A 19,763-nucleotide genomic window follows, 5' to 3' on the forward strand; every position below is an offset into this window, starting at 1 on the left:
CTTGCATTTCAACGAAAGAAATTCAAAATGAACTTCGATAAATCAAGAAAATGTAATTGTGACAAGGTAAACCACAACCAAACACTACTGAAATATTCCAACTCTTGCATTTCAACGAAAGAAATTCAAAATGAACTTTGAAAAATCAAGAAAATGTAACTGTGACAAGGTAAACCACAACCAAACACTACTGAAATATTCCAACTCTTGCATTTCAACGAAAGAAATTCAAAATGAACTTTGAAAAATCAAGAAAATGTAACTGTGACAAGGTAAACCACAACCAAACACTACTGAAATATTCCAACTCTTGCATTTCAACGAAAGAAATTCAAAATGAACTTTGAAAAATCAAGAAAATGTAACTGTGACAAGGTAAACCACAACCAAACACTACTGAAATATTCCAACTCTTGCATTTCAATGAAAGAAATTCAAAATGAACTTTGAAAAATCAAGAAAATGTAACTGTGACAAGGTAAACCACAACCAAACACTACTGAAATATTCCAACTCTTGCATTTCAACGAAAGAAATTCAAAATGAACTTTGAAAAATCAAGAAAATGTAACTGTGACAAGGTAAACCATAACCAAACACTACTGAAATATTACAAATAATTCATTTAAACGAAAGTAATTCAAAAATGAACTTTGAAAAATCAAGAAAATTTAACTGTGACAAGGTAAACCACAACCAAACACTAGTGACATATTCCAACTCTTGCATTTCAACGAAAGAAATTCAAAATGAACTTTGAAAAATCAAGAAATTGTAACTGTGACACTGAAATATTCCAACTCTTGCATTTCAGCGAAAGAAATTCAAAATGAACTTTGAAAAATCAAGAAAATGTAATTGTGACAAGGTAAACCACAACCAAACACTACTGAAATATTCCAACTCTTGCATTTCAACGAAAGAAATTCAAAATGAACTTTGAAAAATCAAGAAAATGTAACTGTGACAAGGTAAACCACAACCAAACACTACTGAAATATTCCAACTCTTGCATTTCAATGAAAGAAATTCAAAATGAACTTTGAAAAATCAAGAAAATGTAACTGTGACAAGGTAAACCACAACCAAACACTACTGAAATATTCCAACTCTTGCATTTCAATGAAAGAAATTCAAAATGAACTTTGAAAAATCAAGAAAATGTAACTGTGACAAGGTAAACCACAACCAAACACTACTGAAATATTCCAACTCTTGCATTTCAACGAAAGAAATTCAAAATGAACTTTGAAAAATCAAGAAAATGTAACTGTGACAAGGTAAACCACAACCAAACACTACTGAAATATTCCAACTCTTGCATTTCAACGAAAGAAATTCAAAATGAACTTTGAAAAATCAAGAAAATGTAACTGTGACAAGGTAAACCACAACCAAACACTACTGAAATATTCCAACTCTTGCATTTCAGCGAAAGAAATTCAAAATGAACTTTGAAAAATCAAGAAAATGTAACTGTGACAAGGTAAACCACAACCAAACACTACTGAAATATTCCAACTCTTGCATTTCAACGAAAGAAAATCACAATGAAAATTGAAAAATCAAGAAACTGTCCCGTTGACGATGAACACCATAACAAAACACTACTAAAATAGAACAACTCTTGCATTTCAATGAAAGAAATTCAAAATGAACTTAGAAAAATAAAGAAAATGTAACTGTGACAAGGTAAACCACAACCAAACACTACTGAAATATTCCAACTCTTGCATTTCAACGAAAGAAAATCAAAATGAACTTTGAAAAATCAAGAAAGTGTAATTGTGACAAGGTAAACCACAACCAAACACTACTGAAATATTCCAACTCTTGCATTTCAATGAAATAACTTCAAAATTAACTTTTAAAAATCAATAAAATTTAACTTTGAAATTGTAAACCATGACCAAACACTACTGTAATATTCCAACTCTAGCATTTCAACTAAAGAAATTCAAATGAAAATTTAAAAATCACGAAAATGTAACTGTGACAAGGTAAACCACAACCAAACACTACTGAAATATTCCAATTCTTGCATTTCAACGAAAGAAATTCAAAATGAACTTTTAAAAATCAAAAAAATGTAACTTTGACAAGGTAAACCAATAACAAACACTAATGAAATAGTACAACTCTATCATAAAAACGAAATAATTAAAAAAGAACTTTTAAAGATAAAGAAAGTGTAAAATTTAAAAGGTAAAACATAACAAAACACAGATTTAAAATTAAAAATTATTTATTTCGACGAACGAAATTCAAAATGAAATTTGAAAAATCAAGAAAATGTAACTGTGACAAGGTAAACCACAACCAAACACTACTGAAATATTCCAACTCTTGCATTTCAACGAAAGAAATTCAAAATGAACTTTGAAAAATCAAGAAAATGTAACTGTGACAAGGTAAACCACAACCAAACACTACTGAAATATTCCAACTCTTGCATTTCAACGAAAGAAATTCAAAATGAACTTTGAAAAATCAAGAAAATGTAACTGTGACAAGGTAAACCACAACCAAACACTACTGAAATATTCCAACTCTTGCATTTCAACGAAAGAAATTCAAAATGAACTTTGAAAAATCAAGAAAATGTAACTGTGACAAGGTAAAACTGAGTCTCTCAAACCCCTTAAAGCTCTTTTAAAAGATACAAAAATTTCTTATTCAACAATAAAATTTTTTTTTTAATTACCACAACGTCAAGAAAAACAAAACCTAATAAGGAAAATGAGAATCTCAAACAACTTAAATAAATATAAAAATATAAACAAAAGAATTATTTAACACAAAAATTTAGATATTAATGAACCTCAAGTAATGAAAAATCACACGGAATTAGGCAACTGAGTCTCTCAAACCCTGTAAAGCTCTTTTAAAAGATACAACAAATTACCACCAAGTAAATAAAAACCACACGGACTCAGGCGATTGAGTCTCTCAAACCCCTTAAAGCTCTTTTAAAAGATACAAAAACTACTGATTTAACGCAAAAATTTAGTTTTTAATGACCACCAAGTAAATGAAAACCACAAGTAATTAGGCAACATAGTCTCTAAAACTATTTAAATATCTTTTAAAATTTAAAAAAAATGACCACCAATTAAAGAAAAACCACACGGAATCAGGCAACTGAGTCTCTCAAACCCCTTAAAGCTCTTTTAAAAGATACAAAAACTACTGATTTAACACAAAAATTTCGTTTTTTAATGACCACCAAGTAAAGGAAAACCACATGGAATTAGGCAACTGAGTCTCTCAAACCCTGTAAAGCTATTTTAAAATATACAAAAACTACTTATTTAACACAAAAATTTCGTTTTTAATGACCACCAAGTAAAGAAAAACCACACGGAATCCGGCAACTGAGTCTCTCAATCCCCGTAAAGCTATTGTAAAAGATACAAAAACTACTTATTTAACACAAAAAATTTCGTTTTTAATGACCACCAAGTAAAGAAAAACCACATGGAATCCGGCAACTGAGTCTCTCAATCCCCGTAAAGCTCTTTTAAAAGATACAAAAACTACTTATTTAACACAAAAATTTCGTTTTTAATGACCACCAAGTAAAGAAAAACCACACGGAATCAGGCAACTGAGTCTCTCAAACCCCTTAAAGGTCTTTTAAAAGATACAAAAACTACTTATTTAACACAAAAATTTCGTTTTTAATGACCATCAAGTAAAGAAAAATCACACGGAATTAGGCAACTGAGTCTCTCAAACCATGTAAAGCTCTTTTAAAAGATACAACAAATGACCACCAAGTAAAGAAAAACCACACGGAATCAGGCAACTGATTCTCTCAAACCCCTTAAAGCTCTTTCAAAAGATACAAAAACTATTGATTTAACACAAAAATTTCGTTTTTAATGACCACCAAGTAAAGGAAAAACACACGGACTTAGGCAACTGAGTCTCTCAAACACTTTAAAGATATTTTAATAGATAAAAAAAATCACAAAACAGTACAGAAAATCAAAACTGAATCAGGCAACTGAGTCTCTCAATCCCCGTAAAGCTCTTTTAAAAGATACAAAAACTACTGATTTAACACAAAAATTTCGTTTTTAATGACCACCAAGTAAAGGAAAACCACGCGGAATTAGGCAACTGAGTCTCTCAAACCCTGTAAAGCTCTTTTAAAAGATCCAAAAACAACTTATTTAACACAAAAATTTCGTTTTTAATGACCACCAATTAAAGAAAAACCACATGTAATACAGAAACTGATTCTCTAAGTCCCATTAAAGATATTTTAAAATATAAAAAAAATTATTATTTAAAAAACAAATTTCGTTTTTAATGACCAAAAAGTAAAGAAAAACCACATGGAATCCGGCAACACACTTAAAAAATCATAAAATTTGAGAGGGTCCACCAGAACGCATGAAGACAAAGTAAAAATTTACTCACATTTCTTTTTTAATGACCACCAAGTAAAGGAAAACCACACGGAATTAGGCAACTGAGTCTCTCAAACCCTGTAAAGCTCTTTTAAAAGATACAAAAACTACTTATTTAACACAAAAATTTCGTTTTTAATGACCACCAAATAAAGAAAAACCACACGGAATCCGGCAACTGAGTCTCTCAATCCCCGTAAAGCTCTTTTAAAAGCTACAAAAACTACTTATTTAACACAAAAATTTCGTTTTTAATGACCATCAAGTAAAGAAAAACCACAAGGAATCCGGCAACTGAGTCTCTCAATCCCCGTAAAGCTCTTTTAAAAGATACAAAAACTACTTATTTAACACAAAAATTTCGTTTTTAATGACCACCTAGTAAAGAAAAACCACACGGAATCAGGCAACTGAGTCTCTCAAACCCCTTAAATCTCTTTTAATAGATATAAAAACTACTTATTTAACACAGAAATTTCGTTTTTTAATGACCATCAAGTAAAGAAAAACCACACGGAATTAGAAAACTGAGTCTATAAAACTCTTAAAATCAATATTAAAAGATAATATTACTTATCATAAAAAAGAAAAATTTTTATTTTAATGGGCATTAAGTAAATCAAAACCACACGGAATTAGGCACCTGAGCCTCTCAAAACCCTGAAAGCTCTTTTAAAAGATAAAATAAATACTTATTTAAAAAAGAATACAAGCAAGCAAATAACATGGGAATTCCTATACACGCAAGCAAATAACTGAGTTATTTTTACGTCACAATTTTTCAACTTAAAATCATTCTAATTATAGCATCCCATTCCTAATACTTTAATTACCTGTTACGCTTTCTTAACCATCGGAAGTTTAACCAACGTAAATTAAGTTATAGACAATACTGTCTTTGAATTCAATTCTCTTACTAATATGAATTGTAAAGAAAACTATTCCTTTTATTCAAATCCTAATCACCAATCAAGTTATACTCGTTCCTCTCGACAAAGGTGTAATGACCTGTTTACCTACCAGAAAAACCTGTTTGGTACGGGGGCGTTGGCAAATTCAAAAGAAGGACTATACTATAGACTATATATGATCCGGCAGAAAAATGATTTGGAAACTATTGGTAATTGTTTATGTGTGTTCAGAGTTAAAGATATCTTCGGAACGTTTTACTATAAAACTTCAGCAAATCGGGTTCTTGGTCAAACTAATTCAAATTTTGGCATTCAATGGTCAAATATTTTTTGTGACGTTTGGTTTTAATCATTTTCACAGTCAACGCAGTACTGTTAGAGACCAATGTCTTTCCCATGTATAATTTTTCGTTTGTTTCCACCCCCTCCGCAATAGGGCTAGCTTTACCCTGCCGAGCAAGAGCGTTATGTCAGGTCAAGTAAGTCAGTCCTTCGTACAGAAGCAATAACTATATAACCTGAAAGGGGGTCCATTCTATTTAAAATTGAAAACTCTGAGTCCTTTTTGATGCCCAAAAGTGATTGGAGGGCAAACAACAGCACCTACCATATCCTTTTTTATCCCCTGCACCCTTGACGCCCATGGATTAAAGTGGATTAAAAAGCATTTTAGAGAGCAATTTCACTCACAATGATCACAGTGATCACAAGTCGAAATTATTCTAATCCACAGGGAAGACGATTCCCAAATGCTCAAGTTCAAGGAACTAAAATTATAGAATTCGCCCATTCTTCACAGACACATTTTAACTAAAAGGTGGGCATGTTGCACATTGTTAAAAAATATATCTTGTAAGGAATTGAAATACGTATGATTCAAGGTGCAAGCTGCATCAGTGTTACCGCTCTAACACCCATTGTGCCCCCCTATACCCCTGATAGCACTGGACTATAATTAGGAGATAGTCATTTCCCTCAAAATAGTCGGAATCTCCAATTAATATTCCTCTTAGAACGACTTGACCGGCACAGTCCCTGGAACAATAACCTTATATTTTGCAAATTGTCCATTTTTACAAATAGGTTTTAAGAACAATGTGGGCTTTAAGAACAATGTGGGCTTCTCTTAATAGCGACCAAGAGGAGCTAAGCTTTAAAATAATTTCTGTTTCTCCCATCCAAAAGCATGGCTACATTGCTTGGTCTCAGGCAAACACAAAAAAAAACAACACCTAAATAAACGGACAAACTTGTGCTTTCCAACCGGCCAGGAGCTTACAGAACAGGAATTTAACAGTTCAAACCAAAATGGGTTACTGGATTTGAAATATTTTCGCTCAGCCCAGACATAAAGCAGTTGCCGAACCTACAATATTTTGAACGGCTCTGACCTAAAGATTTAGCGAACTTTGATGATTTTCGAATAGTTACCAGATCTAGAACATTTTCGACCATCCAGACCTAAAGGAATTACCTGCAGCAAAATATGTTTGATCTCCAAAAGAAGTTATTGAACTTGGATTTTTTTGATCAGCCCAAGCCAAAAGGAATTACCAGACTTAATATATATTTATCATTGTGATACCCTCTCTGGGCTTCCCAATCCAGACCAAAAGGCATTCCAGGACTTCAAATATTTTTGATTAAAAAAAAAGAAAGATCCGAGCGGCTTTAAACTTACAAGGCCCGTATCCTAGGCGAAACAGACCTGAAATTACCAGCCATCTTTGCGGAAAGGAAGTAAATGCACAAAATAAGCGTTTGACTTGCCATAGGGTAAAAATTACGGGCATGGTAGCCTTGGTCGACGCATAACAAATTTTGTTCAAAAAAGCATCATTACGCAACAAATAGTTTTCCACCACATAGACTTGAAACTTAGAGGGTATGCAGTTTGGCCCGAGGGAGCCTGAATGCAAAAAAATGTTTCGGATCAAAAAGGTTTAAGTATATGATTAAGCCAAAAAAAAAAAACGGGAGACTGGCCAACTTTCGCAAAAGAGCTAGAACCTATTGAACCCACTTAAAACACACTTTTATAATTGCTTCTCGTGGGTGTTAGGCGACGCAGCATTGGAAGGGAAAGGTTTGTAGTTTGAAATCATGAAAATTTTTGCCGCTTTATTATCATATATCCAAAATATGTTCAGGATTCCCTGAAATATGAAGCTTAGAAACCTGCTAGCACTTGAACTGCGAAAGTCAAGGGTAAATTTTAATCGAATTTCCCTACTTTCAACTTTTGGGTTTCTGTTCTGTCTTTGTCTAGCTTTGTGACAGCTACTTTCTTACCAACTGATTCTTTGAGAATCCAGTAAAGCTTGCGGGTATCGTCTGTGTATGCTGTTTTTTTTCTCTAACGACAAGGCAGCATCTTCACATTTGGCGGTGGTCTAGACGGACAGAGCGTATCACCTGTCAGCGCAGCTATTTCGTTTGTTCTTTAGGGCCTCCCATCTTATGTCTTCGGTCACCGACTATTGGCAGGATTCTAGCAGTAATCCAGTACTGTCGTTTGATTTTTGCTCGGCCTAGGATCTCATCGGCAGTCTCTGTAATCGCTGTTTTGAATGTCTCCCATCTCTTATAGAGATGTAGGTTATCATCTGAACTGATCGTATCTAATTAGTTAGTCAGTTCTAAGTTGAGGCCCTGTTGAACTTCTTTGTCGCAGCTTACCAATGTCGAAGCGGACCTTGGATTTATTCTTTCTCTGAACTGCAAGACGTAACTAGATTTTTGCAACAACAAGTCTGTGATCAGACCCAGACTGCGAGCCTGTGTCCGTATCATTGAAATAACACGAGTCCTCCTTTGAGCTTCTCCAGCGCTGGTGCATAAGAATAAAGTCAATTGGGGCAAGAGCGACACCGCCATATGGTACTGGTGCTGGTGATATAGTACTGGTGATAAAAAGGCGATTCATTACGGCGTAGTTTTCCAACCTTTGCCCATTTTAACATCTGTGGTCTTGTCCAAATATTCCCAGGACTTGTCTTGTGATCTGGTCAGAACCATCTCTTACGTTGAAGTCCCCAACAATAATCAAGTACTCACGTACGGCAACAAAAGAAGATAGCTGCAGCTGCTTGCCAGAGATATCATCCTTGGCATATGTTTTGTTTTTAAGCCGGATTAAATTTAGAATAAATTACAGTGGACAGTTTCACAATAAGTGAATTAATTCGTTTTGCTGTATTCACGTTTTGTGAAAAGAAAAAGGACTTCCGGTGGCTTAGTTATTTTGTTAATAATTGGATGCTATGCTGTTTTGGATGTAAAAAAAAAAACGGTGGAAAAAAACGTCGCAGGGCTCCACGGTCCACTGGGCCACCCTGCAAGAGCGGTGATTGCCAACGCCATCCGTGGGCCTGCCCACTACAAGATAAGTCTCATTTTGGTTTTTCATTTTTCATTTTGGTTGTTCCTTCTCACACTAATCATGACGTCTTTCAAGCAACTCGATCTTGCACTGGCGAAATTTGCAGGCTATCCATTGTGGCCTGTACGAATTGTGAAGATTGAGAAAAATGATGGAAAGCGAACTAACTATTTGATCTTTTGTTACGGGGATCACAACGAGCAAATTGTTTCTGGGAATAGTCTTGTATCGTACAAAGATAATGTTAAAGAGGCTTCTACTGAAACGGCGATGAATGTGAAACACATTTTTGAGGAACTTGAGCGTTTTCCCGACATTTACAGGTCTATTTCGGAAGCATTTGCGGCACTAAAAGTACCGGATCAAGCTGCCGCGCTGCCCGGTTCACAGTCTGCTTTATTTGCACGAATTTCCGCTACAGAACAGGAGCTAGAGAAAACTAGGGAATCTATAGCTACCGAGATAACTCGTCAGGTTTCTGCCAAGTGTGGCTCGAGTGCGAAATCTGGTCTTAAAGATTCAGCTGAGACTATAATTAGCAAGTTATATAAGTCTGTGTCACTAGAGTTCAACCCCATATTGGACCGTATCGAGCGTGAGTTAAAAATGTATAGAATGCAAACCGATATTGATCAAGCTAGACGATATTGATCAAGAAAATATGTTGGACAGTCTTGTTTTCAACGGTCTGAAGCAACAGCCAGGAGTTGACCTTAAAACGACTATGCTCAGTGTCCTTTCGACACGGATGGGTGTTACTGGTATATCTTCTGGCGAATTATCTAGTGTTTTCCGGTTTAGAATGAATGGGCCTCATACCACCAGTGACAAAGTTGCCCCAGTTTTAGTGCGATTTGTTAGTAAAGAAGTTGCTAGAAAAGTGTTCTTACAGAAATCTAAACTAGCTGGGTCTGGAATCTTTGTGTCGGAATCCCTTACAAAGCGACGTCGCGACCTGCTAAATGCCGCAAGGGATCGCTTTGGTGTTAAAAATGTATGGACCGACCGGGGCAACATACTAGTGAAGCTGCCTGGTGAACCGTCTGCCCAGAAAATAAGATCCCTTGCTGAATGCGTTTGAATTAGTATTTGTGTTGTTTTCTGTCGTTTGTTCTTCTCTGCGCAGCTTTTGTTGCCCTTTTTCTTTCTCTTACTTTTTCGCGATTTTTGCATTCTTATTATTATTCGCATAAACTGTTTTGGTCAGACGTTTATTTTATTCTTGTTTTTCCTTTTCTTTTGAGGGATCCGTTTTGTTTCGTTTTTGATTTTAGTTTTTCTATTATTATTTGCAAAACATTGTCTTGGTCTCCTATTTTTTATTTCTTACTTTTTTTTCTTTTCATTTAGAGAGATATGTTATATGTTTATTTATTTACTTTCGTTGGTTCTTCACTTGATGACTTAATGAGCCGACCTTTTCGTTTAGAAGAGGTTTTATCGGCACCAATAGCAAGAGATGTTGAACCGTGTATGAACCAAGTCAGATTTCAACCGTTAAAAAATAGTGCTTATGTCCAAAGATCAAAGTTAGACCCCGGGGAAGCCGATTCGTTGCGTTTATGTGCCTGGAATTGGCACCTCACTACTGGTTATGAGGATGTGTTGCAATTTCTCTCTGATTCTCAGGGAAAAATTAGTTTTATTGGTATATCTGGAAGTTTTTTTTAGTCAGCAACACTCTTTCTCGCTGTATTCTTTTCCAGATTGTAATTTGGAGGCTAAAAACAGGATTTCACTTCACAGAGGGGGAATTGCGTGTTTGATTTCAAAGTCCTTGACATACCATGTAAGAAATGATATTGATGTTTGGATAGAGGGTAAGTTTGAAAGTTTTAGTATAGATTTAAATTTGGGTAGTAGTAAATTTTTGATTAGTATTGTGTATAAGCCACCGAGCGCAAGCTGGGAAGATTTTGAGCGCGGATTTGATCAACTTACGCGTGCGGTGTCTCGAAAAGGTTTAGATTTTATTTGTATGGGTGATTTTAACTTTGATCTGCTATCGCTGAACGGAGTGAATCTTGATTTTTTTAATTTAATGGTTGCTAATGATCTTTTTCCCCTAGCTAATATTCCAACACGGGTTACGAGTCATTCAGCTACTCTCATTGACAATATTTTTGTTGGTTCGAAGTATCTGGACCGTAGTTATGCTGATGAGGTTCTGTACCCTTGTTCTGACCATTTTCCACTTCTCGGAACGGTACCTTGTGTCCGCATAAAAAGAAATGAAAGAAAAAAAGTGAAGACTCGGCCGTTAAAAAAAGAGAATTTACAGAGGTTTGGTGATGAGTTAAGCAGCACTGATCTTAGCGAGATTTTGGAGATAAAAGATGACGCTTCTGTGGCATTTGATTGCATGATGGGGATCATACATCCAATTTATGACAAGACTTGCCCAGTTAAATTTGTGAAACCGCATAAGGATCAACCCAGGAAGCCTTGGATAACTACAGAAATTCTTGAAGCGTCAGATTTAAGAAATCAAGTGTATACAGATTATTTAAATAGTAAGTGTGTCAAGAAATTGGAAGAGTTTAAAATAATACGCCATAAAGTGAACTCAATGAGAAGGAAAGCTAAAAAAGAATATTTTGCTAACCAACTGAGTTTAAATAAGGATAATGCGAGAGGAACTTGGAAGGTTATAAATGACCTATTGGGAAAGAGGAAAGAAGCTCCACCCAATTCGCTGGTGATTCAAGGAGAAGCAGTGAGTGATGAAACGATTATTACTAATAAATTTGCTGAGTTCTTTTCAAGTATTGGTCAAAATGTGCAGGAGGAAGGGTTAGTGAATTTTAATAATGATTCCTTGGAGGACGCATTTTTGGATGAAAGAGGAATTGGAAATGAAATTGAATTTCAACCGTGTACTGGAGATGAAATTCTGAAGGTTGTGAAAACAATCAAATCTAATTCAGCAGGGACAGATGGAATTAATTGGAAGGCTTTTGAATCAGTGATGTGTTATTTAATACCATGTCTCGTCCACATAATCAATCTTTCCCTGGAAACTGGGGTATTCCCCGATGCGCTTAAAAGGGCAAAAGTCATCCCCCTCCATAAAGGTGGGTCTAAATTAGATATCGAAAATTATACACCTATATCAATCCTTCCCCTGTTTTCAAAAATATTTGAAAAAATTGTGCATAAAAGGCTATATGATTATCTTACGAAAACAGGGATGTTAAGTGAAACTCAGTTCGGCTTTGGGAAAGGTCACTCGACGTCGGACGCCATGCATTCTCTCTGTGATATTGTAAATAGATGCTTTGAACGTGGTGAAATCCCTTTGAATGTTTTTATTGATTTTAGAAAGGCGTTTGATACAGTGGATTTCAAAATTTTACTCAAACAGTCCCTTGGAGTTCGTGGTAATTATCTGAAATGGTTTGATAGTTTTTTAAGTGGAAGATTCAAGTTGTTTTAAATGATGCATTTTCTTCTCCCTATCAAGTGAAGTGTGGTGTACCTCAGGGATCTGTTTTGGGACCACTTCTGTACCTTGTGTATGTTGAGTCAATGCGTTTTTACTTACCGGAGTGTTTTATCACGACTTTCGCGGATGATACTGCTTTAACTATGTCTAGTCGAATGATTGGTGATCTATTGTTGAAAGTAAATAGGGTTTTAAAGTCATTTTATGTATTTACAAGTTTCAGCCTTTTGTCAGTGAATGTTAAAAAAACTAATTTTATGATTTTTAGGAGAGTTGGTAAGCCTCCAAGTGTTGATGGAGTGATATTTTTAATGGTAAGCCTTTGTCACAGGTGCATGAGGTGCGTTATTTGGGCTTCCAGCTTGATTGTAATTTGTCTTGGAAGCACCATAGTGATCTTGTTGCAGCTAAAGTTGCTAGAGGTCTGGGAATTTTGCGTCGTTTGAAGCAGTTTTTACCATTGTCGGTTCTTTTATTATTGTATCATAGTATTGTTGCCCCTTATATTTCTTATGGTTGTGTCATTTGGTCTAGCAATTTTTACGCAAATTTCAAAAGAGTGCAGATTTTACAAAACAAAACAGTGCGTCTTCTTGGGAATTATATAGAAAATGTGAATGACACCGCGTCATGTTTTAAATAATTAAGTGTGCTTAACATTAGTCAGATTCGCGATTACCAAGCTGCTATTTTTGCCTATAGATGTTGGAATGATGTATGTCCTCCAGTTTTTACAATTTTTTTTCGCGTAAATAGTTCACTCCACAGGTATGCGACTAGAGAGGTGGAAAATTTTACGGTTGAGTATAGAGACACCACACGTGCAGGTTTTGGAATTCGGTATTTGGCTCCGGCTATTTGGAATGATATCCCAGCTGGCGTTCGGGAAGCTGAACACATTGGGTCGTTTAAAGTAAAAATAAAAAGACATTTATTGGGAGAGGGGAGATAATTTATTATTATTGTCATTTTTATTCTTAATGTCTCAGTTTTTTTTTCTTTTTTTTTCTTTTTTTTCTTTTTTTCATAGATTTTGGCATTATTGGTTAATTGAGAGAGAGTGTTCAGGTCTTATTTTTTAAAATGAATTTTGTAAATGGTTGAGAATCAGAGGATTGCAGCCGTCCTTCATCAGGCTTTTAGAGCCTTCCCCGGGCGGTTGCTTGTATATAGTTTATTTTGTAATTTGTAGTAAATAAAGCAAGTCAAGTCAAGGCTGCATCAGCTGTGTCACGGGTAGGGGCATAGGTAGAATTTGCGGGGCTTCCTTTTAGTAATATTCTGGTAAGTCTTGGGAAGACTGGTTCCTATTCCAGGAGAGGGTTTCTGGTTCTTTAGCTCATGATGAAGCCAACTCCGAGAAGTTGCAAGTTATCATCTACTCCGGAGTAGAAAAAAAGGATAACTATGGAGCCATAAAAAGGGATAACTATGGAGCCGTAATAACTATGGAGTCAGAACCATAAGTTCTGATCCTGGATATGCAGAGTATATCTATGTTTAACCTTCTAGTATGTATTTGCACGTTCAAAGGTTCTGGAAGAAAACTAAAGTGAGCTTTGGAACTTCTAAGACAAGTTTAAAGATGATCATATAAATTTGAGGAAATCAGAATCAAATTTGAGGCTGAGGGAATCAGAATCAGGAAAACAAAAAAGCTGTGATAGGACAATTTTTCATAAAAAAATATCAACTTCAATTTAAAGATTTTAAACTTCAAAATTCAAACATCCCAGTTAGAAAAAGAAAAAGAATACAAAAGACTTACCGAAGTAAATATAGCTTGTTTCCAATGTGGTAGCTTCCATGAGCAATGTAATGTGGGACTTAAAATGGCTAAAATTGTTACTTCGATTGAATCAAACATCCAGCACAAGCCAGTTATAAGAGCCAGGCGAACTTGGTATTTTCCAAAACCGAACGAATTAATAGCTTCTTCTACGGTGTATGAATCTAAACGGGAAAAAATTGCCATAATATAAGAGCTAAAAATACGACTTTTCAAGCATAAGGTCCAGTCAACAGAACATATTTAGCCATGCATGACATATCTAGATTGTAGTTTCAAGAAGCATACAAAATCTTGACTTGCAGTAAATGCTGAGAACATATCAAATCTGCATATTCTTCAAAATGCTTAAGTTATATTTAATTACAATAAATTTAAAATAAGTGAAAGCTTCTCTTATTAAAGGTACTGTAATTGTTGTCAGTATCAACTTGAAGACTTTTAAGTATAGTATTTTTATGGTACTTCTAATGAGTAGCCATCAAACGGTATCATCTTTTTGTTCCGTACTTTATGAAGTACTACAATGATGAATTTCTTGAAAATGTTGTGTAAAGTTTCGATAATTCATTTTTATGTTTATTTCATTTTGTTGTGTGATATTTTCTTGTCGTGTGACGTCAGTTGTTACCTCTATGCTATTATGGTAATAAAGAGCATTCATTTTTATTTTCAAACTAAAATTTGGTTTCAGCATATCATTATTAGACCCCCGGCGCATCGACCGAACGCCACCAACGAGAGGCCCGGTTGACCGCCGCTGAAACGTCGCAACGCAATCGGCACGCCACACGCGCAACGCCACCGGCAGAGGCCACGGCGTTCGGTTGACTTTGAATTGATTTTGCGGCAATTCTTTATTGCGTCAACCGTAAAGTCAGAGCTTTCCTTTTCTCATGTGGTTAAGTATTTTGATTTTCCTGATTAGAAATCAAACAGGGCTTGCACTATCCCTGAATTTTTGGGGATTTCCTCGAAAATCTATGTGCACCAGACAGATATAATTGCAATATACACGGTTCTTCATTTGTTGACAAAAGTATCGTTTTTATGAAATTAAATAATAAAAACAAGTTTTTTTTACTGAAAGTAAGGAGCGACATTACAACTTAAAACGAACAGCAATTATTCTGTATATGAAAGGGACTGTTCCCTTCTCAACACCTCGCTCTTTACGCCGAAGTTTTTTATTGTTTTAAAAAGTAGAGGGGTGAAAAATAGTCAAACTTAAGCGTAAAGAGCGATTCGTTGAGGAGGGGACAACTCCTTTCATATACGGAATAATTGCTGTTAGTTTTAAGTTTTAATCTTGCTCCTTACTTTCAGTTAAAAAAAACTTGTTTTGTATTTAATTTCTAAACGTTTTTCAACTAATGCAGGTTTGATATTGGCTAACGGTGCATGAAAAATTAAAACACAATTTGCATATTAGTTTTGGCAGATTTATTCCGGATATGAAGGGTCGCCCCTCCTCAATGCCTTGCTCTTTACGCTAAGGCCGTTAGAATTTTTTAAAAAGCTTTTTATTCTAATTAAACAGCCCTGTGTTTCAATTTTAGTAAACAGTCAAACTTTAGCGTAAAGAATAAGGTATTGAGGAGGGGGCAACCCTTCGTATAAGACATAATTTCTGTTCGTTTTTCAGATAATGCCGGTAAAGCTGGCTCACCCTTTATGAAATATACCCCTCCCCCTCACGAAAATATCCTCCGTGGAAATTTCATCCAACGTAAAGTGCACCCCCCTCCCCCCCGTCAAATTCCTTCCAGACAGTTCCTTCCTCGCTGAGAATCCTCCCCTCTCTGTAAAATTACTTTTGGACGATTCACCCTGAAAAATTCTCCTTAGCATTTTTTCATTGCAATAAGCTTTTAATCGGTTTCTCGATCACTCCAGAAATGCCCCCTTCAATGGAAATTATTTCCCAGAAAATAAAACGCACGGGAAAAAGCCCCCGGATATTCCCTCGGAACATCTCCATATAAAAAAATTTGGCAAAGAGAATGTAAGACAGTTAAAAATAATTTCATATAGTAATTCTGTCAAAACCCCCAGTGTAACAATTCCCCAAGAATATTAACTCATCAGAAATTACTCTCCCAAAGGAAGATTCGCCCCTTAGAAATCCACCCCAAGCACCCCCCCCCCCCAAAAAAAATGGCTGTTTAATTTGATATTAAAAATACTATATGTAAACAATGGGCAAAGCTCACAACCTGCAGCCCTTCCCCCTGGGACTGTGGTGGGTCATTTTAACCTAAAGACATGATTATTAGATTTTTCAACTATGCTGAACAAAATGGCTATCTCAAAATTTGGATTCGGTGACTTTGGGGAAAAATGAGCGTGGGAGAGGGCCTAGTTACCCTCGAATTTTTTGGTCACTTAAAAAGGGCACTAGAACTTTTGATTTCCTTTCGAATGAGCCCTCTCGCAATATTTTATCGACCACTGGGTCGATACGATCACCCCTGGGAAGAAAAAAAAACAGATAAAAACGCATCCGTGATCTTTCTTCTGGCCGAAACAAATACAAAATTCCACATGTTTGCATATAGGAGCTTTAAATCTCTACAATATGGTTATCTGATATGCTGAATCTGATGGTATGATTTTCATTAAGATTCTTTGAATTTTGGGGAATGTTTCCTCCCTTTTTTGAAAACAAGGCAAATATTCTCAGGCTTGTAACTTTTGACAGGTAACACTAAACTTGATGAAGTTTATATATTTCAAATCAGCATAAAAATCCAATGCGATTTGTTTGTACTCCCTTTTAATTGGTTTCGTTTGATCTTATTGAATGCCATAGCAAATATGTTATCTATTATTTCAACTATTATGCAAGGGATCTGAAACACCACTGCCATCTCGTTTCTACCAGATTCCTACTTCTCTTGATGAATAATGAAGAAGACCAGCATTCACCCAGCGACTTGCGAAGTTTTTAACTCATGAATAGGCCCGAATCTTTTGTAAATTCAAGCTGGCATTTGAGAAAGATTGATGAAAACATTAATGTTTACGGTCAACATTGATCGCGCCGGCAGCGCGCCACCGATAATTCACTGGCGGTGCCCCGCTGCTATTTTTGGCCCCGCCGCCACCGGTCTTCCTGTGGTGAAGCTTTCTAATTAAGTCAATTTGGAATTTAGTAAAAATATTAAGACGCAAATACAAAAGTTTCGAAATACCACTTTTTATTAAGATAACGGTACACATCCTGGAATGTGTAAGCTTGGAGGGAACTTGCTCAATAACCAATTTCCTGGCTAAGTACGTCAATGAGCCGGATGGACGCGGTTGGTTTTTCATATATATACTCAGATTTTTTAGACTGAGGTCGGACTCTTTGACTTGCAGGGCGAACCTCTGCCCGTCTGTTATCTTATTAGAAATACCTTGGAATATTGTCGGATTATTGTAAGTGTCTAAGTATCTTATTATATATTATTGTAGTTTTCTGAGACTTTTGGTCTACTTGGGACAACCAGTCCCAGTAGAATATATATGTATATATATATATATATATATATATATATATATATATATATATATATATATATATATATATATATAGATTATCAAACCTTGTATTAGTATAAGTTAACTGAATAAAAGTATTGTGTTACAGCCAACGTCTCTACAATCTACATTTAGTCTCTCGAATATACCCAGCTGGTACGCCTCATTAGTCCGGTCATAGCCTAAGGCACGCTACCAAAGTTTAATTACCTTAGGGCCATAATTTATCTCCCCTATCAGTTATGAATCAGCTATCAGCCAAATAACATCGTTTGGCTAGTGCTTTTAACCTAGGTTGATGTGAGATAAAATGAATTGAAATAGCAAAGTGGGCGGAGTTTTGTTCTGTGAATGCGAACAAGTTCTTTTTATGTAAGGAGACTGCTAATTAATGATTACGCATAAACAGAAGTCAATTTATTAGCTGAGAGTTCCAATGCGAAGATTTGAGGAGTTCCTGTTTGGCAATTTATGTGTTAGTCGTGCATCAACGGCTTAGCGAACTGCACGACGGTACTTACGTGGATAAATAAGAAGTACTTTTTCCGGTAAGAATATTCTAATTTTTTACTTACTGGTTTGTGATGACGAGGAATAAGCGTAAACGTAAAATAGAGGACCAATTTGGATCGGTTTCGCATGACGAATCTGGGCATTCATCTTCAACTCAAAAGTCAATAAATCGTGCTTCGATCCAGTCATTAGCGGACGACTTCTCGAAAATTCTTGAAATCGTAACGGAGTCTCAAATTACATTAAAATCAATTGACACGAGATTGGCTAATCTAGAAAATCGAGTAATTTCTGTGGAAAATGCTCAAACTATCTTACAATGCAATGTTGCTCAAGTTGGTAAAAATTGCGATGCAGTAAATGAAGAAGTAATTTCACTAAAAACGCAAATGGATATTGTATCCACTGAAGCAAAATATTACCGTGAAATGACGTCTTCGTTGTCGGTAAGATTAATGTCAGTGGAATATTTATCTACAGAAAATAACATTATTGTGTGGAATAAGGTTTGTGATGATGTAGCTACTGCTAAAAGTTTATTTTTAGAAATATATGCCAATGGTTTAGAATTAACAAAGGTTCCAGAATTTACAATTGTTACGAATAAAAAAGAGCAAAAGTTTTTCAAAGTGAATGTTAAATCACGTGAGGCGAAGTTTATGATCTTACGTAATGGGAAAAAACTTAAGAATATGACTTTCGGTTCAAATAAAGCTATGAAAAATGTTTACGTCAGCAATGATGCTCCATTGTGTGTTCGTGAAGCGCGGAAGAGACTTTACGAGACTAAATCTAAATTGAGTAAAAAGAGTATTCCAGCTTGGGTATCTAATACTGTTCCTCCCTTCATTCAGATTGAGAGAGAGGGTGTTGGAAAAGTGAAATATATGTATAATGAGCCAATACCAGAGCTACTTGATTGTTGATTCTAGCATTTCATTTGTTTTGTTTTGAAGTTAAGAGTCATTTTTTTGCTATTATTAGATGAATTTTGTATTCGTGATTAGCGGCACTAGCACAAGTATATGCCTGATGAAGAAAACCAATTATATTTTTCCTCGATTGCATTATCCTGTATTTTTTAATTTGAGTGAGATTTTTCCCTTTTTTATTTTCCATGAGTTTTTTTTTTGTTATGTTGTATGGGCAGTGGGTGGAGCGGCGGGGAGGTTTTTTTGTACGAGACGGTGGAACGTGTTCTATTGTCTTGTATGGAGGGTTCCATGTTGTTATACTTATTGTTTATGATGAAATGGCAATGTGGTCTTCGTCGCTATTTATGTTATGTCGTATCTTTTTATTTTTTATTTTATTTATGATAAATTTTATTTTTAATTTATTTTCTCTTTTTTTCAGTTTTTTTTCTTTTGTTATTGATTGCGGCCCTCCTGGATGCTGGAGATCACTTGTGGTTGTTGTAAGTAGAGTTAATTTTTCTATGAGTTTCCTCGTTTGCCTCCTAAGCTTGTGTCTTGAAAAAATTAGTTGGATTATTACAATAATAGATTGAAAAAAACTGGAGAGAAATTCGTTGAGTTGGGATGTTCTGGGGAATGGGGTCTTAAATCCGGATTATGATGAAGGAACGATGGAGGATTTTCCAGTGGTTAAATATAAATTTCCAGTTGATATTGGAAATAAATCTACTATGGGTCAGCAAAGTTTGAGCATTTTCCATTTGAATTGTCAAGATCTTTCTAGTTCATTTAATTTTTTAACCGAACTATGTAAGTTTTCTGAGTTGGATGTGCTTGCATTAAATGAAACGTGGCTTCGTAAT

The 19,763-nt window shown here is 35.3% G+C and overlaps 1 protein-coding gene across 2 annotated transcripts in view; it reads right to left on the reverse strand.

Moving 5' to 3' along the window:
• Positions 1 to 19,763, reverse strand: part of LOC148947771 (synaptic vesicle 2-related protein) — a 90,089-nt gene that overhangs the window by 57,389 nt on the left and 12,937 nt on the right. For both annotated transcript variants that reach the window (XM_089095428.1, XM_089095427.1), the window contains exon 3: positions 13,925 to 14,109. In XM_089095428.1, the coding sequence (XP_088951554.1) occupies positions 13,925 to 14,109 (185 nt within the window). The remainder of the gene's footprint in view (positions 1 to 13,924; positions 14,110 to 19,763) is intronic.

This window comes from Artemia sp. Qi Xiang Cuo, chromosome 10, assembly GCF_049724085.1.
Source record: "Artemia sp. Qi Xiang Cuo chromosome 10, ASM4972408v1, whole genome shotgun sequence".
Taxonomy (NCBI): domain Eukaryota; kingdom Metazoa; phylum Arthropoda; class Branchiopoda; order Anostraca; family Artemiidae; genus Artemia; species Artemia sp. Qi Xiang Cuo.